Here is a 22,600-nt window from a genome sequence, read left to right as displayed (position 1 = left end):
TCTTCAGACGCTGCCACAGTTCCGTCAGTCTTCAGTCATTCTGGTTTTGGTGTCTAAGTCCGGTTCTTTTTCTACTATACCACATTTTTTTTCTCATTACATTTTTTCTTCTCTTTAGTAGGACATCTTCTTGGCTCCTTACCAAGCCATCTCCTGGGGCAGGATCCAGGAGATATATTTCTATCCTTGTGGCCCTCACTTTCCCAGTGAACTATGGTATCATGTAGGCAGTTCAGTCACCCTGTTGGAGAGACCATGCACCCTAAACCACACTGAGGACCCCATTGTGACAATAAAAGCACGGATTCTGTAGCCTACCTCCTGGGTTGGACTCACAGCTCTGCTACTTAACCTTGCCATTCCTCTGTTTCCTCCTCTGTCAAAATGAGTATTGTAATAGTACCACCGGCCCCTAAAAGTTGCTGCTGGGAGGGTTAAATGAATTGATGTGTGTAAAAGTGCTCAGAACATCAGACATAGTAACATAGAGTGTTCCCTACCAGTCCTTAGGTCACCATCCTAGAGCCCCTCTTGCTGGACAGGGTGCAGATACACTGCTGACGGAGGGAAAACAAAAGAGACACTATCTAGGGACTGAAGATGTGTAAGTCCTGCTTACAAAGCAAGACAAACTCCTGGAAGACTGAAGGGGAATGCTTTGGATCCCAGGGATCAGTGCAGCTCCAAAACTCAATATTATTATTGTTATTCAGAGTCATTTCAAAATTCAGCACAAATTAGTCAGCGCAGCTTTGTCTTTGTTTCCCCTCCCACATATCCATTAGCTGGCAGCAGTCGCTGAGTCCTCACGGCACACAATGCCTATTATTAGCCTTCACCTCCTTCCTATCGTTAGTCTTTTATCTCCTCGGTGTCGTTGCATTGTTTTAAAGAAAAAAGAGCAAGAGGTAACTCTTTACAAATCATGATCTAAATTTTGTCTTTTTGTCTTTGAAATAAAGGGGAAGCGTGAGGCATATGGATGGCATTAGCTTTGAGAAAGAGTTATTAGAAGAAACTGTTTGGAGACCAATGTCTCAAGGATGTTGCTAAGTGACCAGTAGCTTCCCAGCCGAATCAGAAGCCCTGGTTCTGTCTGAGCTAAGCTTTTCTGGCTAGAGGTGCTCTGGCCCTTCTGACTTCCTCTGGGATTTCAGTAGTATCCTCTGACCGCACTAACTCTGTCCTGTATTTGAAGTGTGCGTGTGTCTGGTGATGGTTGGGGCAAGTGGACTATTTCACCATCCTTCCGTGTTGTAGGTCTCTATAGCCATGCCACCATATGGAGTCTAAAATCAGACTTGGGACTATAAAAGAACAGGGAGTGACAGTGAGAGCAAATAAGTGTGCTCCGACCTGGCAGAAACTCTCCTGGGAAAGAATCTCAGGAAGAAAACCTCAGTACAGAAAGACTGTACAGAGCCCAGTGAGTCATCTCATTCTGTCAGACCTTGTTTCATTAACCAAACTTCAGTGCCATGCGATAAATATGACCCTAGCCCCCGAGGGGGGTTGGAATATTTTATGGTATTCCTGTGGCTGACCAGTCAATTCTAGAATCGTTTTCACCCTTTCTGAGTTCAGTTCCCGTCTAGAAGGCTGCTGAGACTGAACTCAGCAGGCCCAGGGACTCATCTGCATGTGGCCTTCTCACTAGGATGGCTCAAGGAGTCCAGTTTGCATTAAGCTGTTTAGCCCAAACCTTAAAGGATGGCCTGAGTCAGATCAGCTTTTGGAAAGGAAGGTGCATCAGCCAAAGGAGTGATGTGTTTTGACTTTGGACACACAATTAGGCACCTAAGAATTCCACTAAAAAGAGTGTTGCCCTGAAGATGGAAGGCCAATTTGTAAGAAATGCTTGTGAGAGAGGGCTTTCATTAGGAAACCTCTGAGTAACCAGTGTCTTCCCACTCCTAGGTCCCTTTGGTGGTATTCAAAAGAGAAAAAGAAATTGCCAGGAAGCTGGAGTTTGATGGCCTGTATATCACCGAACAGCCATCTGAAGATGACATCAAGGGGCAATGGGACCGCTTGGTAATCAACACCCCGTAAGTACCCCCCAACCCCAAGCATTCTCAGCCTTAGTTTCCTCTTTCGTAATAGAGGGATGAAAATGTCACCCCCTACAGTCCTGGAATATTAATGCTTGGCCCAGTGCCTGGCATATGGTAGGCATCAAGCTATGAGTCATTCCCTTTCCCTAACTGTTCAAAAAATGGCCATCATCATTAGTGAAGGTCATGCTCTAGGCCAGTGTAGTCACAATTGTGAAAACACGAGTTGCAAGATAAATTAATGTTCTGAAAGACAGGTGAAGAGATAGCGCTAAATAGGTAAACCAAGGTGACTGTGTTGAAACTCTTAGCTGTGACAATTAAAATAGACACATCTAGAAACAACGACCCTGACCACTAGAAGAAGAACATCGCTCCGTATCCAAAGATGGTCAGCAGACTGAGAGAGGCAGCCCTACAAAGGCAAGACTGAGCTTTTTAAATAGTCCCTAGAAAGGGAAGATTCTTTGCTTGGAGAAAAAAGCGAATGTGCAGATCAAAAGCCCGTCCCTGCCCATCTCTTCCACTAAGGAAGAGGGACCGAGCTCAGTTTCTGACCCTTTGTCGAGATGGTGCAGAAGTTTTGGATGCTATTAAATAATTTAATCCTTTGGTAAGACTTCTGCAAGTATCAGTAATGTTTGTGTTTGTGGCACAAGATAATATGGCCTAAAAGTACCAGTAAAAAGGCAGTTCAGTTTCAAGAAATTTATCCTAAGGAGATGAGACAAGAACACTAAAATGTGCCAACAAGAATATCCGCTAAAACTTTTTATTTGAAGTGGCTTAAATGTCCACAAGTAGGAAAATGCATAAATAAATAGATGTTTAAAATTTAATAAGTGAACCTTTTTTTTTTTCACAATAATGGCATCATGGTATGTGTAGTACTTAGTAACCTGTTGTTTTCAGTTAACTATATATCATGAAGAGATTTCTTTTTTAATATTATTTTTATCTTGTTAAATGCACACATAGAAGATATAAAATGTTAATTGGACTAAGAAGGTTAAAAAAGTGGAACATTGCAGACAGGTTCACGGTCCCAGATGTTATGATCCTCCTTGATCCTATCTCTCCCCCCACCTCCAGCTAACTACTCTCCTGACTTTAGTGATAATCATTTTTTGCTTTATAGTTTTACCACTTAGGTGTGTATTCTATATATTGTTTCATTGTGACTATTTTTGGACTGTATATAAATGAAATTCTACTACACGTTATACTGTCATTTGAATCACTTGTTCAGTGTTATGTTTGAGAACTCACCTATGTTGATATGTGTAGCCATAGTTTGGTTATTTGCAAAACTGAATTGTTTCAAAACACATATATGAGTATATTACCCCATATTTATCCATTTTCCTGACAGTGGATGTTTCGAGTTTTCAGTTTCTGCCTATTACAAACAGTGCTACAATGAACATTTTTATAACTTATGCACAAGGAAAAAAGTTTCTCAACAGTAGAGACCCAGGAGTAAAATTTGCTGAATAGTAGTATATGCAAATGTCTGTCCCAATGTACCTTCCAACCAGCACTGGATGAGAATTCCTGCTCCTCTGCCTCCTTGCCAGCACTTGTTATTGTCAGATAGTTTTGCTAATCCAGTAGGTGAGCAATGGCCTCTCACTGTGAATTTCCCTGATTTCTAAAGAGGTTGAGCATCTTATACTATTTTTCTTGACCATTCATATATAGATGTATCATTTATTTATGCACTTCCCTGCTGAAGTTTCTTTTGTCTATCCCACAGCTTAAGGAGTATTACCAAGTAAAAACATTTTTTCTACCTTCAAGGAGCTTATATACATAGTCAGTGCACAAAAAATACTCAGACTAGAGTAAGATCATCTGCAAAAGGGTCTTGCCCAAAGCCTTCAGTCAGTGGCCCTATACCACTTACAACAAATTGGAACCGAGGCTGAGCTGTATGTTATGGGCCATTTTTATAAAGGATTTAAGAGAAAGGGAGATAATCAGTGTGGACAGAGGAAGCCTGGCTTGATTTTTGTTGGTTTTGTTTATTTTATGCAATACATAAAAAAAAAAAATCAGAAGCAGAAAAATGTACAAAGAAGAAAGTCAACATAATTATTTCCATCCCCGTTAGCAATTTACTCTATAAACGCAGCATTTGTTCTTGCTTTTAAGTGGCATTTGGATGTTTAAGACAAAGAAACTGCTTTAACCATAAAAAAAATGTTCTTAAAGATTGCCGCCCTGTTGGGGAGATGTGGCATTTGCTTAGAGTTCTTCTGACAGGTCCATGAATAGAGGGAGGCCCCCCCTTCCTCACCACCAACTTGGGTGATTTCTAGAATAGGAGACTGTGTGTTCCACATCCAGCAAGAATGAGTCAAGTAAAGAACAGAAGTAAGAAGCAAGTGCCAAGGGCCAGCAGTTCCTTGGCTGCCATCTAGCCTCACAAGGAACCCTCCCAGGAAGGATCAACCATTCTGTAGAGGAGCAAAATATTTTAAATGGTTTTTGCCAACCTGAAAGTGGCAGTTCTTTCTTGACTTCAACAATAGAAAACTATTTGCAGTGGAGCTTGTAGAAGCTACCAGGCAGATGAAAGAAGTTCCTCTGGGGGGTGAGGGATGGGATGTTTTGGGGAACCACCTCCAAAGGAGAGATCTAATTCCCTGAGGAAAGCACACCCCACAGGAGTTATGAGGGAATGGAGAAGAGAGTGGAAGAGCACTATGGTTAAGCAAAACCCTCTAGAAATTAACGGTGATTCCCAGACTGGAAACTATACATAGTTAGCGACCTTGTCTACACATTGCCCCAGCACCTACCCCAGCTACTGACATAAACTAGGCACTCAGTGAATGAAGGTGAAATGCTCGTGTTTCCCACAGGGTTCTGTTTCTGCCTAATACTGGGATCAGTAACCATTCATTTTTGCTTCTGTCTAATCCTTTCATCACAATTCCTGGCTCTTTAGGCATAATTCTGAATAGAAAATGCAGAGTGGCTTTCCGAGTGTTTCAGAAGTCAGTACAAAGTAGTGGGACCAGTCATCAGTCCTGCGGTGACTCTGAACTTCAATCGAGTCTTGAAGTCTTCAGTGAGCAGCAGGACAGACACCACGGGGGTCGCAGATCCAGACACGCAAATTGCAGAGTTTCTTGATGCGCTTGGGCTTGATGTTAAGAACCCCCTTTTTCATTCTCTTTTTTCAGATCTTTTCCTAACAACTACTGGGACAAATTTGTAAAGAGAAAGGTAAGCCTTGTCAGTGGGGTGAGTCCCATGCCCACCAAAAAAATGTCATAGGTTTTAAGCTCTCCGTATGCTAACACGAATAAATCTGATGTTACTTTTATGATGGTTTCTGAAGAGTAAGTCACAGAAGGGGTTTAACTGAACATACGTAGGTGCTCCTTCATTCCTCTCCTCACCTGCCTTCAACAGCTTAACAGGCATTGCTTTCTGCACACTAGGTTTTTCTCTCGCCTCCAAAAAGATAGCAGCTCGAAAAGCAATATTCATTTGATAGCCTTTATCATTTCTGTTTTCTTTGGGAGTTGTTTTTTTCTCTTTATTTTGCCGTTGCCTTTTGAATCATGTCTTTATCAACCCCTTGGAAGAGCCCAGAGTATAGCAGACTCCTGAAGACATTGGGCTTAGATAAAACATTGCTGGTGACGAGTGGCCCGAGCTCACCCTGTCCTCTTTTTGCTCTAGGTGATCAACAAGTACGGCGATCTCTACGGAGCGGAACGCATTGCTGAACTCCTTGGTTTAGACAAAAACGCCCTTGACTTTAGCCCAGTGGAAGAGACCAAAGCGGAGGCGGCCTCTCTCGTGTCATGGTACAGAGCTCAGGAGTTAAAACCCAAAGTCTGCCTAAACGAGACCCTTTGATTCCTCCAGCCCCTTTCAAGGCGCTAAGGGGGAAACTCTCAATCGGATCTTTGCCCTCTCAGGCTCTAGGCCCACATAGGCGTTTCCTCTGGATTCTAACATGTTGGGAGAGCACTGCTTTAAAAAAGTAAGGGCCTATCGGCGTTCATGCCTGATAGAGCTGAAAGAGAAGACGAATTAAAATTTCAGGATGTGTGATTCTGCCATTCCCAGTCTCACAAGGAAACACATACAACTTGATAAAGCTCAGAGCCACATTTAGGTTATTAAAGCTGAGAGAGAGAAAAAACTTAATTTTCCCTTTATTAAACACTTAGCTAAAGCCTGACATTTACATATTTTTAAATTATTTGTTCCCCTTTAGGCTAAGTTCCATCGACATGAAGTACCATATCTGGAAGCTGGGAGTTGTTTTTACTGACAACGTAAGTATGGCATCTGGAAAAACAAGATTCTGCGCCCCACATTCAGGGATGTCAGTAGATGCCACAGGGAAAGGAGCTAGGGAGCATGCCCAGAAAGATTCAGGGCCTGCTTCAAAGGCAGAGAGCCTGGAAGGGGCTAGGGATGTCTCTCTTGTGCAGTAGTGTAAGACAGGTGGGGGTTCATGTGGCAATTCTTAGGCCAGTCCACAGCACCTCAGCATCTAAAAACCCTCTGTCCTCACTCTGTCCCCAAAGATGAGAGAAAAGGGTTCAGTGAGCATCGGGAGGCATGGATGCCTGAAAAGCTGCTAAATTGCTTCATTTCCACAGTCCTTCCTCTACTTGGCCTGGTACACAACCATGTCCATCCTGGGCCACTACAACAACTTCTTCTTTGCTGCTCACCTGCTGGATATCGCCATGGGCTTCAAGACACTGAGGACTATTCTGTCATCTGTAACTCATAACGGCAAACAGGTACTGGGTTTATACTAGTACAGGACAGAATGGACCTAGACACGGAAAATAAAGTAACCAAAACAGGTAGTACAACAAGTGTATGACAGGAAGGTACCTGTCAGTGTACAGTACCCCTTTCTTGGCAAAACACTTTAATAGTGATTTTTATACAATTGCAGCCAGTTAAAAATAAAATTGTAGCCATCACTTAAGAGGCATAAGACCTTGATTCAGAAATCCCTACATTTAGATCAGGCAAGGAAGAGGGGAGGGGAGGAGGTGACCGACACACCAGATCACTTTAGAGACCTTTTGTAGATCCACCCCTTCCTCCCGGGATCTGGCATACTCACTGGGGGTGAGCAAGTGGTCATATGTAATTATAACACTCCCCAGGTACTTCCAACTAAGAACCAATGATTTACACATGTTTACACATACATATAAACAGCTATACATATAGCCATATATATGTTTAGTACACATATATGTGTGTGTGTTTATATATAGAAAGCTGACAGTTGATACAGGTACACTTGTATATCTATCTGTAGATATAGTATAGTAAAAGTTAAAAGACATAATTATATATCTATATAGCCATTTTCATATCCAGTCTCATCAATATCCAGTCTGTCTGCTACAGTGTTGTTAGGGTGAACCCTCTAACTGCTCCTTTGTCAACACATTCAAACCCTTTAGCATTCCATTCATTAAGTGCAATTCCATGAATGAGACGTGTCCCCTCACATCTCTCAACCTTTGTATGAGAAAGATAAAAGAAGGAAGCTTGGTATAGCCATTATGGAAAACAGTGTGGAGGTTCCTCACAAAATTAAATATCCAACTGCCACATGACCCAGCAATCCCACTTCAGGGTATAGATCCAAAAGAAATGAAATCAGAATCTTGAAGAGAAAGTTCCACCCTTGTTCACGCAGCATTATTCATAATAGCCAAGGTATGGAAACAACCTTTGTGTCCATCAGTAGAAGACCATGTAAAGAAAATGTGGTATATACACATGCATACAATGAAATATTAGTCATTAAAAAAGAAGGAAATGCTCCCATTTGTAACAACATGGATGGACCTTGAGGACATGATGCTAAATGAAATAAGCCAGACACAGAAAGACAAATACTGTATAATCTCACTTATATATGAAATCTAAAAAGCTGAGCTCATAGAACCAAAGAGTAGAGTAGTAGTTAGTTACCAGGGGCTGGGGGGGTCAGGGAAATGGGGACATGTTGATCAAAGCGCATGAATATCCAGTTATAAGAGGACTAAGTTCTGGGGAATCTAATGTAAAGTATGGTGATTATAGTTTAAACTACTGTATCATATACTTGAAGTTTGCTGAGTAGATCTTAAGTGTTCTCACCACACACACACACAAATAACTATATGAGGTGATGGATATGTTAACTTGATTTCAGTCATCACTTTACAGTGTAGACATATATTTAATCATCAGGTTGTACACCTTACGAAATACATAAAGACTCCAACCAGAAAAAAAAATCATGTTGACTGTTGTTCTAAAATGAAAGGTGCTAGATCATCAGGTATTAGAGTGGTTATTTCTTCTAGGCTTCTGGTAGTTGTGGCAACAGTCGTTTCTTGTTTGGGTTGGTGGTAAAGAGAATGAGGAAAGCTGGAAATAGAAATTGCTGCCACGCACAAGCAGCTGAAGCTTGGGGAGGTAATAACAGAACTTGTGAGAGAGATGTTGACTTAGAGTTAAATGCTTCCTTATAGGTTCCTGGGAGAAGGCATTGCGTATTTACATGCATGTGTATCTTGGGAAGTTTTCTCCTATAAAGCGATGCTTCCCAGTGTGATCTGTGGAATGCCAGTTCTGTATGTTCTTTTAGAATTATTTCCTTCCCCTTTACTCAGATATTGAAACTCTAGTTTTTATTGATTTGGCTTAATGGCATTAAGACTGTAACTTAAATGGAAAGTTTAAACGACTTTTTATATGGCCTTGCTGAATAAACTTTGGTAAGATTATTTTAAAAATGTGCCCAGCATGTGCCATGTGTCAGGTACTATAATGGGTTCACAACTGCTTTGTAAGGTAGATGTTATCCTCATGTGACAGAGAAGAGAATTGAAGCTCAGAGAGGCCAAGTGTCTCACCCAAGACCACACAGCTGCTAAGTGGCAGAACTAGCTTCTTTCTTCCTTGATGCAAAGCCCAGGTTCGTTCTGTTTTTCAAAAATCAGCTGGTTTGTGAGGTCTGCTGAGGTTTAGATGGGTTACCATTCATTGTTCAAGAAGTCATTGAATATGCCTCTTCTGCTACTTATCTTGGCGCTCATGCCCACCCCTTATGTGTAGCTCCTGAGGGCAGAGATTTTATCTTACTGATATTCATAGTTCTGCTCAGCACCTAGTTCCTCATGTAGGCCCAATGGGCAGGTCCTGTGCACTCGTTTGTGGACCCTCTTTAAGCCAGGAAATGAACATGCCCTGTGACCCCTGCAAAGGTCTGGGCAGATATCTTGGTTACAAAAGATGTCACTTTACTCAACCATTATAAACAGTTCTCATAGTAACTTCAAAGTTGTGACAATTATCCAGTTCATGGTCATTTATGAAATAGTGTAATGTAGGGACACCTGCTGGTCCATAGGATCTCTCGTCTCTTTAGAGTAGAAGCTGCATCGCGTGAAGCTTCAGGTCCCTGCTCTCACTGTGAAAAAACAAGGTAGCCTTCCTCCTGGCACCTTCACTATTCAATCCCGAAATCCCTTTGTAGTTTACATAGGCCCCAGGTATTAGCCTGCTCTGGCCGCCGTAATGAAATAGACTGGGTGGCTTAATCAACAGACACGTCCTCTCACTGTTGGAGGCTGCAAGGCCAAGGCCAAGGTGTGGTAGGTCTGGCTTGCTCTGTGGCTCTCACCTGGCTGCCCTCTGGCTCTTTTCCACTTGCTCGTCCCCTCTGTGTGTGCAGCTATCTGCTGTCGCTTTCTGTGTCCTAATCTCCGTATATGAACACCCGTTAGATAGGAGTAGGGCCCACGGTAATGTCCTCATTTTAATATGATTACTTCCTTAAAGGCCCTACCTCCAAAGTCACATTCTGCGGGACTGCAGGGAAAGGCTTCAACATATGAATTGGGGGACAGTTTAGTCCATAACACCCCATCGTTACTCCCGTCTCCCGGCCCAGCCTCACCTCTCCCATCTCGTGGGACTCGCCGCGAACATTCCACGGTGAAGCCCCAGCTCGTTTCTCTCCCCCGCAGCTGGTCCTGACCGTGGGGCTCCTGGCCGTGGTGGTTTACCTCTACACCGTGGTGGCCTTCAACTTCTTCCGCAAGTTCTACAACAAGAGTGAGGATGACGACGATCCCGACATGAAGTGTGATGATATGATGACGGTGAGCGCCGCTCAGGCCGCCGGGTCACCTGTCCTCGTTGGGAAAGGAGGGCTGAGGGCGGAGTTACAGAGCAGAACAGAGGATGGAGATGTCTCGCTCAGCGGGGCGTCCTCGAGAGAGTAGTGGTGGAAACGGGTCTCATGGGCACCCGCCTGAGGCTACGAGGAAGGAGCAGCTCACCTTGGAGCAGGCCATGGGCCATCGCTCATCTGTGTTTGTGGCAAAGATGTGAATACTTGTATCTGAGTGTGAATGGACCTGTCTCTAAATTCACAGAAGGCACGCTTTCGATTCCTTGTCTCTGAGAGCAGAGCAAAGGCCCATGGACCTGGTGCTCAGTTTATTTCAGCGGGGGGGAGAGGGGGGTCACCACCACAGCAGCAGCAGAACCAGGTCGGGCATTCCCAGCAGAGCCCCTTGTGGGCAAGAAGGGCACAGCTCAGGGTGAACGAGCACAGCTGCAGTAGCATCTCTGCAAGTTCATGGTGACCAGAGGTCAGGGAAGGAACATGAGGCAGGGATGGGCGACGGAGAACTGCCCCAGCCTGTGGTCATTTCTCCAGAAAATGGGCAAGACTTCTTGGCTAAAGACTCTCCTATGCCTTCTGACGGTTGGGAGGCACCCTTATGTGACAGCAACACTACAGTTACCAGAGCACCAATGTGACCAGCACCCATCTCCACGCTGCCTTGGTTTTTACCAGTTGTAAGACTGCCTTTCCCTCTGGACCTAACCCATCCAGGCAGGAGGAGAGACGGGGGCACCTGGCTCTGTGAGCCACTGCCAGATGCCTGCCCTGGGCCACACATGGAGCACAGAAGGAGAGAGTCTATTCTCTAAGATGCTACAGGAATCCCGCCCCAACCAGGGGTAAGGGGAATGCAGAGAAGTAGAAGGGGCCTCTTCCCGGAGGCTGGAGCCTAGCCTGGCACCCTTAAAATTAAATGAGGGAAAACTAATATCTGGCATATGCCATACTCATCAGAGCCTGAACGTTTTTTAATTTATACACGCCTTAAATGAATCCTCTCGTATATATCTGGAAGTTCAAAACTTTTAAAAAATATGAGCAAAACTGATTGCTTAATAGCTAAACGTAACAGCGCCCTTCCCCTTGGTAGACAGCACCCTTCCCTGGCTCAGGGCAGCCGAACTTTGATCTAATTAAGTGAATGATCCGACCATCTTGCTAAAAACAAAACTTCTACTTGAAATGACATTATTTTTCTTGTGTAGTGTTACCTATTCCACATGTACGTGGGAGTGAGAGCCGGAGGAGGCATCGGCGATGAGATTGAAGACCCTGCTGGTGACCCGTACGAAATGTACCGCATTGTCTTCGACATCACCTTCTTCTTCTTCGTCATTGTCATTTTGCTGGCCATCATTCAAGGTGGGGCTGTCGGTTATGTTAAGTATGAACAGGGCTTTATCTGGTTCTCTCTACCATCCTACACCTACAGCCTAATTGTTTTATTTATAAAGAGGTTTGTGCATTCATGTATTTAATTCAACATTTATTGAGCATCTACTACTACCTATGAGGCCTTGCCTATGTACAGAGCCAAAGACCCACTCAGGCACTGATACAGGCTTACCTCATTTATTGTGCTTAACAAATGTTGCATTTTTTACAAATTGAAGTCAAGACCTTCTACTGGCAAAAAGATTACGACACGCTTTATTGAGACTCACAGTGGTCTGGAACCAAACCCACAGTATCTCCGAGAAACTTGAGAATCCTTACAAAGGGCCCCTTCCTGCCACGCCCCACTCCGAATTGACCATTACCTGTTTGGTTGCTTCCTAGAGCTCTCCTGTGTCTAGTCTTGGCCCACAGTCCCCTGCCCTCCTCACTGCCTCCCAGGCAGCGGTGAGGAAGGAGCACAGAGAGGACCTATGAGAGTGTGACAGGTTTTCTCTTCTTTAGGGGTAGTGGTACTGATATTTAGTCAATAGCTTGTCAGGAATTAGAGGAATGGAATAAATTTGAGTCATGGTGAGTTAAGGTACCTGCAAGACATGCAGGTGTTGAGAGCTAATGAGCAGTTAGCTGTAATAGGTCTTTCAAGGAACAAGTCGAGAATGAAATAATAAGTACATGTAAAATAAATAGAAACAAATACAAAAATAAAACTAAACAATAGAAATGAGACCCATCGTGGTCAGAGATGTTGGTGTAGAGGAGATTCCCCAGACAGAGAAGCAAAGAAACTGAGGAAGGACCTTGAGACACATCCATGAGTAAGGGGCTAGGGGAGGGAGAGCTCAATGGGAAGAAAAATGAGTGGCTGAGTGAAACAGAGGGCGGAGAGGAAAACGTCTCTAGGAGGAGTAGTTAGCAGCACATACTGCAGAAAGGTGCAGTTAGCGGAACAGGGAGAAATGGTTAGCCAGGATGCAGCATTTAAAAACAAGAACTTTTTTCTGATTTTTGTTTTCACTGAGTAGTTCAGCTTGATGATTTACTTTTTTACAAAACCAAGTGGCCTCTGCCATTCCTGCTGTCACTCCTCTATCCTGAACTACTGAACAGATTATTTAAAACTCTTATATTTAAAATCCCAGGTCTTATTATTGATGCTTTTGGAGAGCTAAGAGACCAGCAGGAACAAGTACGAGAAGATATGGAGGTAATGTTCTTCTAACTACTCATTCCAACTCTATTTTTGTATCTCATAGCAAACGAACCTGTTTTAAACAATAGGTTCTGCTATTACTTAGGGCCAGCCCTAGGCAAAATTACCAATAAAATTTGTTTTCCATTCCCATCTTCTTCTCGGTGCCTGTCCACCAGCGCTGGGCATTTAGTGCTCCACCCTGTGCTGCACTGTCCCCCACCCCTCGCAGCCTGCTGCCTCCACCCTGTCCCCCGCTTGGGCAGGAGCAAGTATCCTCAGCTAGCTGGGCGCGAGGTGTGGGGCACTAGGGAACAGATGACTAAGCGCCTGAAGCATTTGAGAAATATTTTTCAGCAGCTCTCAGTTTAAGCAGGTATCACCCTTTTTCTTTCTGCCTGTAATGTCACGCCTACTAATGCCTTTACTGCCTGTTATTTTTCTAGACTAAATGCTTCATCTGTGGGATTGGCAATGACTACTTTGACACGACCCCCCATGGTTTTGAAACACATACGTTGCAAGAGCACAACTTAGCCAACTACTTGTGAGTACTTTTGGTGGACAGGGGTGCCGGGCAGGGGGAGGGAGCAGTAGAGTAACACCAATAGTTATGTCCTTTAGTTCAGTCTCTGCTGATGCCATATCCTCTTATTTCTCTAAGAAATAGTGGCAATTAGAAAAGAACTTCCAGGAGTCCTTGTCCATATACCCTGCCCTCCCATGTTTTCGTAGGTGTGGGTTGTGGACTATTCCTGCTCTGAGCAAAAGTCAGTCCCTCAAACTGGAATTAGATGCCATCTCGTCTCAAGATGACATAACTCCAGCAATTTTTTTCTTTACTGGAATTGTCCTATCACTATACAAATTTTTTGAGAGACAACAAAAAATCTGTGGCCCCGCTTTTACTTACAGCCATTGCACTGCTTCTTTCTCTCCCTTCCAGCAAAACTTAAAAAGTGTCCATGCTCACTGTCTCCGATTTTTCTGTGCCCACCCAGTCAGGGCTTCCTCCCATCAAGGTGGCCAATGGTCCGAATGTTGCTGGATTCATGGTGAATTTTCAGTCCTCACTGTGTCTGTCCTCTCCTAGTGGTACATGGGCTCCATGAGAGCGGGAGATTTGGGGACGTGTTTTCACACTGCTCTCTCCCAGCACCTAAGGCCTTGGCACCCAGTAGGCAAACAATAAACATTTCACTTTTTCCAAGGTAAAGCATTCACTCCAGAACAAGTTGTTTAGAGCCTATTATGTACCATGGACTGACTGCCCCTGAAATTGATAATTTACGGAATTTATAGAGACTAGAGATTACCTGACAATTCAGATTCTGTAAGTGATCATTTGCAAGAAAAACAAAACTGCTCAGCTCTGCTCCCTGGCCTAGCCCTTCCCTTCTATGTCTACACTGTATTTAGAAAATCCTAATCTTTAAAATGGTACAGACGTAGCCTTTGAGAAAGGTGTTATCAGAGAAGTAGGAAGAATATATTCTTCTCCCCAATGCAAGCCTTTTGCTAGTTTAAGAGTTTCTCAAGATGAAAACACACGTTTTTTCAAAATAACTTTGGCATGCCCTTCGCCAAGTCTGACCATCACCCACCCACGTTCATTCTCACTGACAGAATTTGCATCTTAATGGAGGTGATCAGGTGGATGTCCCTCTATAAAAGGTGAGCACATGGCCATGTGTCAGGACCAGTGAAGGAGAGAGTGAAAGGGTTCTATGTTATCTGGCTATGTCTTCCCCAGCCCTCTGTATTATAATAGTCTGTTTTCTATCTCTGTGCCCCTCTCACAGAGAGCTTGAGGGGAAAGCCCCCTCCCTGAAGTAAATGTGCTAGGAAAGGGATAATGTCCTACATGCCTGGGTCTCCAACAAGGTAAAATACTGGCCATGCCTTGTTTCTCAGTGCGATAAAGGAAAGGGAGGAAGGAAGCTGGTGTGTTTACAGCCTCTACCGTGGGCCTCAGTCTGAAGCTACAAACCTAAGGAGACCCTGAGAGAACTCAGAATCTGGGGCTCAGGCCCTCTCCACCCTCAGAAGAGTGTTATTTCTACTTTCTCTTTCTTACCGACAGCTTTACGATCCTTTCCCTGAAGGGCACGAGACCGGCTCCTCTGGAAGCTGTCTCTGAGGTTGTGTAACGCGAGCTCGGCCTCCCGGGATACTTGTGTGTTCCCAACACAGAGACTCAAATCTCAGACACATCACAGTTAGAGCCAGTGAAGCCACACCAGCATTATTCAGTCTATAACAAAAACAGAACTGCATTTCTGGAAGAATCGGAGCAATTTAAAACACATTCCAAAAATCCCATATTCTTGAGACGCACATATAATTTCAATTCTCCATTCTTATAAGATGATAAATTGGCCTACTAAGAAGTGTGTGGGAACAGTTTGGCTTACCATTTTATTGTTTAGATTAGGATATTTTTAAACAATAAAATGATAGCCAAAATGCTTCCTCATAAGTGATCTTAGCTCACAGTAAAAAAGGGGTCTCTTTTCATGAAAAGGCTAATTTTGAGATTAATGTATATCATTAGAAAATGACTGTCATTTTTCCAGTCTGGAAAGTCCTAGACAACAGCATGATAAAAAGCATGTTTGAACCCCTCCTCTGGTGCCTTTGATTGAGTAAATGAATTTAGGCTTCCTAACTGAAGTATCTAATATTGTCTTCCTCTCATTTATTATACCTGTCTTCTTTGTTCCAGATTCTTCCTGATGTATTTGATTAACAAAGATGAAACAGAGCACACGGGTCAGGTGAGGAGGGAAAAAATGTCTAATTAAGCATCATACTCCTGTGGCAGAGCTTCCTTTTCCTAAGTCTCAAGAATCGGTTGAGCACAGGCTACATGAAAGAGACAGATAATCCCATCAGCCTCTCCCATGCCTTTTCCCACCATCCCCTGTGACTTAAGAAGCCAAAACTCTAAGGCAACTCCAATCTGTCCCAAAAGACCCGATTATCCTTCCCAACAAACACTGGCATTTTCTAAACCCTTCAGAGTTAAATAGCTGGAGGTTGGGAGCATGAGAGAGCAAAAGACAATGAGGAGCTAAGTGGGTGGCGATGACAAAGAACAGGAGAATCAGATAAAATGCCATGAGGATCACACAGGAAAGATAACCTTGTGTGTGGGTGACACGGGGGATGTGGAGGGGTGGGTATGAGAGTATGAATGAAGGTTTGTGTCAAAGGGAAAAAGAAATGTAAAGACAGAACACAGGCGGAAGAGACAGGTTATCAAATATTATAACATCACTGGATTTGTAGGAATTCTTCAAAGTGCAAACACTTAGGAGAGAGGCAGCTGGTTTCCAGATCTGGCTTTAGCTCTCCAGGCACCTGCCTAAGCCAGTGCTCTATGTTCCCTCAGCATGCGTTCTATCAATTACACATGATGTGGAATCAGCCTACTGTTAATCTTTAAGTATTTCTAGTGGCAGTCACTGAGTTGGTTTCGGGGGGGGGGGGGGGGGGGACAGGACTAGGAAGAAACCTCTTGCCCCCAAAATGGGCTGGGAATGGAACAAGAAGGAATGCACCAGCTGAGCCTCATATAAACCCACATCAATATTCTGAAAGGGAGACACAACAGAGCAAAAACAGGTTTAGTGTTAGCTTACTGTGGTTTAAAAAGAAGTGCCTTTTCCCCCATTATTTCAGGAATCTTATGTCTGGAAGATGTACCAAGAAAGGTGTTGGGATTTCTTCCCAGCTGGTGACTGCTTTCGGAAACAGTACGAAGATCAGCTTGGATAAACCTGAATGAGAGAAACTCCATGATTCTGGACTGTCACTTCAAAGTGAAATTAAACCCTCTCTTACACTTCTGCAACATTTTTGAAAGGTGACATTTTCCAAATGCCTCCCTTACAACAAGAAAGTGTCTGTTAAAAATCTGTGTAAAAACAAACCCAAAAAGGAGCCACCAAAAAAAAAAAAAAAAAACACAAAAAAAATGTGTGATATTTTGGAATTGATTTGCCTAATGGATATACCCTGTGGGAGATAACCTTTGAAAATGTTAAATCAAGGACTCTAGTTGAATGCCTTCAAGTTTTTCAGTTCTAATGTAACTTGTTTGTCGGGATGGCATCATTGAGAAAAGGACTACAAGTATGAAGTCGTGAATGCATAACACATGAAATTTTAAACACTTGAATGTCACATGACAGTTTCTACTGGTGACTCATGGTCTGAACTACAAAAAAAACTCATTTTAACTGCAGTCTAATTTTTTCCCATGGTACTTGCTAGTGAATGTACCCAGAATTAGCTTGAAAAGCTTTAAGCAGTTAAAGAAATAGGGGAGAAAAAAAAAAGCAACACTTTGTCGACACTGAACTATCGATTAAGTGCCTTAAAACCTCTTTAGATATAGCTATGCAAGTTTTTTATGTTTATGTTCCAGGTGGACACTTCCATAAAATCGCTGTGTCGATCTTCTGTCTTTAAGAAGCTGCACTTGAAGGTTATTCATATAATTGTTTTTCAGTAACAGCTTGTCAGTTGCTGTTATTAGAAGAAAAGTACTGTACTGAAATCTCAGAAAAATCTCAATCCTATGCCAAATTGAGTAATGCTTTATGGTCCTTCGTAAGTAGTGGAGCTGCTATGTTTAGGTGAATCTTAAATAAGATGAAGTGCCCACTGCAATAAAAGTAATACGTGCCAATCTGTGGTGTGGCCTCTTGTAATGCATCACTTCTGGGTGATTCTACAACCACGCTGTGACTGCTAGGAAAAGGGACATGACGCAAATGGCCTAAAACCCCACACAAAAAAAGAAAAACTCCATAGACCAGCATTTGTTTTATTTTGGCCAAACACATGCCTTGTTGCTCGCTCTCCTCAGCAGCAGCATGCACTTGCTAGAAACAAGCGCCATCCGGTCTCCTGCCCTTCATGAGTCTCTCAGATTACTAAACCAGAGAAAAATGCAGCGAGCCTCTTAAATGTATTATTGTGGATGTTGTCAAACACAGAGGTAGGTGTTTACTGGGTAGCCTGATGGAACACGCTGGCTTGGAGCAAGCTTGTAAACCAGCTGTTCAAGGACAGCCTTGGGCCCATCCTTACTTACAAAGCAACCAAAATTGGCTCCAGGCACTTTTTTCCATTTTCTCTCTTTTTCTTCTTTTGTTAGGAAATCATGCTGTCTAACCAGTCTTCGAGCTCTTCCTCAGTAACATTTTTTGATGTGCTTGGTTGCTCAGGTTCCACGCCCTTTTCTTCTGCCACAGATGGTTTTGCAGGAACTAGGGAAACAAAAGCAATGTTAACAACTTCACATTAGTCCCAAGACTGAGGGCAAAAGCATCCCTGGGGTTTGCGCCATGATATAATTCAACCATAATTATTACTTTGCTTACAGCAAGGGGAAACATTCTATTATTGTTCCTATTCCCTAAGAAGATACAATAATATCTAAACAAATTAATAGAATAGAAATTGGCTCCTCTATTAAGTTAAATTTCGCAGTTCACTAGCTTATTAAGAAGACCAACAGCTTGGTTTTCTTTTTACTATTGTAACAATCCTGGAAAGCCACTAAGGGCTCTTGAATGCAGTATATGGCTAAGGCCGTTGCCCTAGGTCTCTCCACATCAGATGGGCCACCACCTCACAGGACATGCACAAATGAGGATGTGTTCTTCTCTTGTAAAAAATAAGATCAAAACAGCAAGCAAGACACAGGAAAAGATGGTTAACTGGGCTGTTCACACAGTCGATTAAAAGGCCTGCTGCTGCACAGCTGAGGGCTACAAAGATCTTAATGCCTTTTCACAGCACAAGTTCAGTTCGCAGCCCCGGTTTAACACTGCAGTCGGGCAGGTAGCAGCTTCGGAAGCCCAGCACCTTGAGAGGAATGTTGCCAGAAAGGCTGGCTCAGGGGAGGCAGAGATGTGCGCACAGAAATAGCTGTCAGTGGACAAAGCCAGATCGATGTCAGACACTGATGGAGATGTGTGGGGATGTGATGCGGGTGAGGCTGTTCTCACAAAAGCACCAGAATCAAGAAGATACATAGGGAGTAAAATGAAGACCGTACCTCTTTCTTCTTGGGCCACATCCTCCCCATCTTTCTCAGATTCCAGGTCCTGAGGTGTCTGGTCTGGTGAGATGTTGTCTCCCGCTTTTACAGGCGCATCTAAATTAAGCAGCAGGTCTAATTCTTCTTCCAAATGGTCTGCTGCTGACTGCAGTGGGGAAGCAGGTTTCTGGGAAGCCTCCGAAGGGCCTGGTCTTGGGCTATCTTTACCAAGGTACATGGGGCAGCCGGCAGCCACAGATTTCAACTCAGACACGGACCCCTTTCCTCCAGGCCCCAACGGCCCTCTTAACTGCATGCCCAGTCCCTTGCCTTCATCACTTCTCTTTGGTTTCACCTGAGGAAGCTCTAAAGGAAGGGCGGTCTGAAAGAGAGGCATAACAACTGAGCTGAACATGTGGGTCCTGCCATATTTGCTTAAGCAGAAACAGAAGCTAAGGAAGCCATCAAGCTGTGGAGTAGGAAACAATTCAGACAGGAAGGTCACATGGGTCTCTGGTGCAGGATTGCCACAGCACCTCCTTTAATGATATGGGTAGATGTGGGTGACCTCACTGAAACATAAGAGGGCTGCACCCCCCACTCTGCCCACCTCAGCTCTGTGCTAACTCGGAGCTGAAATCTAAAGGGCCTTGTCTTCCATCAGGCCTGAGAAATGACAGTGCCATAGGTCCACCTGAATGTACACTGAAGTCAGTGATGAGTTAAACCTCTGTAAAAGGACTGAGAAGTAACTAGCAAACCAGATCTGTTCACTGTACTTAAAAGCAAAAATATAAAGGTGAAGGGCAAGCTCACCAAGAAGAAAAAGACTGACTCAGTATTCAGTGAAAAGTGCCAGACATGAAAGAAAACATACTATTTGACTGTATTTGTAAAAAGCCAAAAACAGGCAAAACTGACCTTTGGTATTAGAAGTCAGGATAGTGGTTTTAGGGAAACAGTGGCCCAGAGCAGTGGGAGAGGGGTGGCTTCTGCAGCGCTGGGAACATTCTGATTGTTCATTTGGATGCCAAGTCCACGGGTGTAACTATGTTATAACTTAATAAAAGGTAAAAACTCCCAGGTGATTGTAATGCAGAGCTAGGCTGAGAACCACTGCTCTGCAGGGAGGCCTGGCACAACCAGCACAGCACAGCATCGGAGTGGACAGGTGCAGAATGAAATTCAGCTACTATTGGCAGCACCGTCCCCTATTTGTAGTTAAGCATCTTGAGCAGATCCAATTTGCTAATAACTCTTCAGGGCTTCTAAGATAGTATGACAGTGTGCACAAATTCAAATGCTCATATTGTCAGTGTGCAGGGCGATGCTGGGGTGTGGTCCTCTCTTCTAGTCCTGGAATAGCTTTGTTTCCAGACATCGTCTGGACCTGGGTGTCTGGCATTGTTTTGGTTTTTCTTACCTCCCCGCCGGGTTTCTGATGTGCAAACACAGTTGAGAATAACTGCTGTGCATCAGGGCACAGAAGGCAGGAGAGGGGTTTAAAAACAATTTAGGCAGGTTTTCAGTATTACTGTAGTTATTATACACCTTTACTCTAAGCCTGCCGCCAACTCGTCCTTCACTTCCAAATACAACACTTCCTGTTTCTCTCCTGAGTCCTGGGCGCCCCGTCACCTTCATCTCAGTGGTTCCCTGATGTGTTCTGTTAACCATTCCTCATTGTGTGGGACTAAACACATCAGAACCTTGAACACCCGGACACCCAGCAGAAAATGTAGCCTCTCTCGGTCACTGAGACAACCCCAGATACCCCCCACATTCCTAAAGAAGCCTCAGTGATCCTCAGAGGCCAATGCCATCCTCTCCACTTCTCCGCCCCTCACTGTCCTCCAGCCCTGAATTCCGCCTGCTGCCCTAAATGTGAGACTAGCAAGTGCAATAGGAACAGCATCACATTCAACTGCCGAACAAAGTTGATCATTTTAGCTGTTAGGGTTCTATTTAAAATTAATACTGTCCAGGGTTTCACTTTAAAAAAAAAAATTCAATGGAGCCACAATTAAATTTTGAAGTTCCTTATAGTACAGTCCTTGGGCTATTTCCTCTCAAATGCCATTTTATATAGATACCTCCCAAATTTCTACTCCCAGTGCTTAATTCTGAACTATAATTTGACTAATATTTTCACTTTGATATCTCAGAGGTACAAACCCATAATGTCCAAACCTCACCCCTCTGGTTACCACCTACCACTGAGTTGCACAAGCTGGAAAACCTAGAATAATTCTTTGCCTGCTCTCTCTCCATTTCAGTCGTTTACCAAGTCCTCTTAATTTTTCTTTTGAAGTATCCCTTTAAAGAGTCCAATTCTGTGCCATCTCTACCATCATCACCCTAGTCCAAGCTACAGTATTACTCACCTGGACCTGTGTAATAGCCCCCTAACTTGCCTCCCCTCATCTCCTCTCCTCCTGTAAGTGCAGTTTAACCAATAAGCATGCCCACCCCAACCCCTCAGTCTACTCTCCGTCTAGCACGCTCCTGCTAGCTGCTGTTCCCGTAGATCTAACTGAATTCCAATTCCAATGTCCTCCTTTGGGTCTCAGCTTATCTGTCACTTCCTCAGAAAATCCATCCCTACTTACACCAGAGTAGACCAGGTTCCCTTTTATAATCCCACACTTATTTCTCCTTCATAGCAATTATCACAATTTGGACATTTGTGTGATAATCTCGATTAAGCTCCACAAGGGCAGGCACCATGTCTGTCTATCTACTTGACCACTATGTCCTTAGTACCCAACATAAATATTGTGAGGAAAATACCAGCCAGACTTTATACTTTTTCATTCAACTCCATTACATTTGATTCCTTAAAATGTATCAAAAATATAAAAAATTTTTCAAAAAAAAAAAAACACACAAAGAAACACTCATTCTCCCTTAAAACTTTATAAAACGCTGATAAAAAATATATAACAAAAAAACCCCTCAGCTTTATGAAAGGAAAGGCTGCGTCTGAGACATCCTGCCATGGGTTCTTTTTCATTCTTTGTCTTCTCCTACCCTAATCCACACCAGCTTGAAGATGCCATCAGTGTTTTTACCTGGACCAATTCAGCAGCAACATTGAGTCGGAGTGACAGAGGCAGTTCTTGAAGGGCTTGAACCAGTGACTCACAGTCCACATAAAATGCTGAATTCTATAAATAAGTAAATAAATAAGTAAGTAAATAAGAAAGAGGCACAGATCATACATGTGCATATGATACGTATTTCTGGTGATGATGACATGTGACCTCCTAGAAATAAAAGAGCAGAAAACGAAAGTAACTAAATAAATCCCCTGGGATGATTTACATTGAGCTGGGAGTACATCAGATAATAAATCACAGTTGATGTGGTTATGTCTATCACCTCTGCATTAAGATGAGCAAAACCAAGAACCACCTTCTTGAGCCACAGATCACCCCCCCACTGTCAAGAATGCATGGTATCCTGGAAACCGGACAGGACGCTCTTTTGTTGTTTGTTATTGTTAATCCTCACTGGAGGATATTTGTTCCATTGACTTTCAAGGGAGGGAGGGACAGGGAGAGAAAGAGAAACATCAATGTGAGAGAGACACACTGATTGGCTGCCTCCCACATGCACCCAACCGGGGCCGGGAATCAAACCCACAACCCTTTGGCGCGTGGGCCGACGCTCTCACCACTGAGAAACACTGGCCAGGGTGAAACTGGACACTC

At 43.6% G+C, this 22,600-nt stretch overlaps 2 protein-coding genes across 2 annotated transcripts in view; one reads left to right on the top strand and one right to left on the bottom strand.

Moving 5' to 3' along the window:
• RYR3 (ryanodine receptor 3) overlaps positions 1–17,058 on the top strand; it is a 472,179-nt gene extending 455,121 nt beyond the window's left edge. Inside the window, exons 92-102 of the mRNA XM_081119125.1 lie at positions 1,918–2,048; positions 5,246–5,288; positions 5,751–5,878; positions 6,295–6,355; positions 6,686–6,832; positions 10,079–10,213; positions 11,451–11,607; positions 12,783–12,847; positions 13,279–13,379; positions 15,558–15,609; positions 16,517–17,058. Of these exons, the coding sequence (XP_080975251.1) occupies positions 1,918–2,048; positions 5,246–5,288; positions 5,751–5,878; positions 6,295–6,355; positions 6,686–6,832; positions 10,079–10,213; positions 11,451–11,607; positions 12,783–12,847; positions 13,279–13,379; positions 15,558–15,609; positions 16,517–16,612 (1,116 nt within the window). The 3' untranslated portion in view covers positions 16,613–17,058. The remainder of the gene's footprint in view (positions 1–1,917; positions 2,049–5,245; positions 5,289–5,750; positions 5,879–6,294; positions 6,356–6,685; positions 6,833–10,078; positions 10,214–11,450; positions 11,608–12,782; positions 12,848–13,278; positions 13,380–15,557; positions 15,610–16,516) is intronic.
• Positions 17,059–17,650: 592 nt separating this feature from the next.
• The window catches only part of AVEN (apoptosis and caspase activation inhibitor), a 147,985-nt gene continuing 143,035 nt past the window's right edge, over positions 17,651–22,600 (bottom strand). Inside the window, exons 4-6 of the mRNA XM_081119113.1 lie at positions 21,959–22,054; positions 18,906–19,269; positions 17,651–18,111 (exon numbers count right to left, since the gene is read on the bottom strand). Coding sequence (XP_080975239.1) covers positions 17,996–18,111; positions 18,906–19,269; positions 21,959–22,054 — 576 coding nt within the window. The 3' untranslated portion in view covers positions 17,651–17,995. The remainder of the gene's footprint in view (positions 18,112–18,905; positions 19,270–21,958; positions 22,055–22,600) is intronic.

Source organism: Miniopterus schreibersii (genome assembly GCF_964146895.1).
Source record: "Miniopterus schreibersii genome assembly, chromosome: 1".
Classification (NCBI taxonomy): domain Eukaryota; kingdom Metazoa; phylum Chordata; class Mammalia; order Chiroptera; family Miniopteridae; genus Miniopterus; species Miniopterus schreibersii.
The sequence above is the reverse complement of the archived record's forward strand: the minus strand, read 5'-3'. Positions and strand labels throughout refer to the sequence as shown.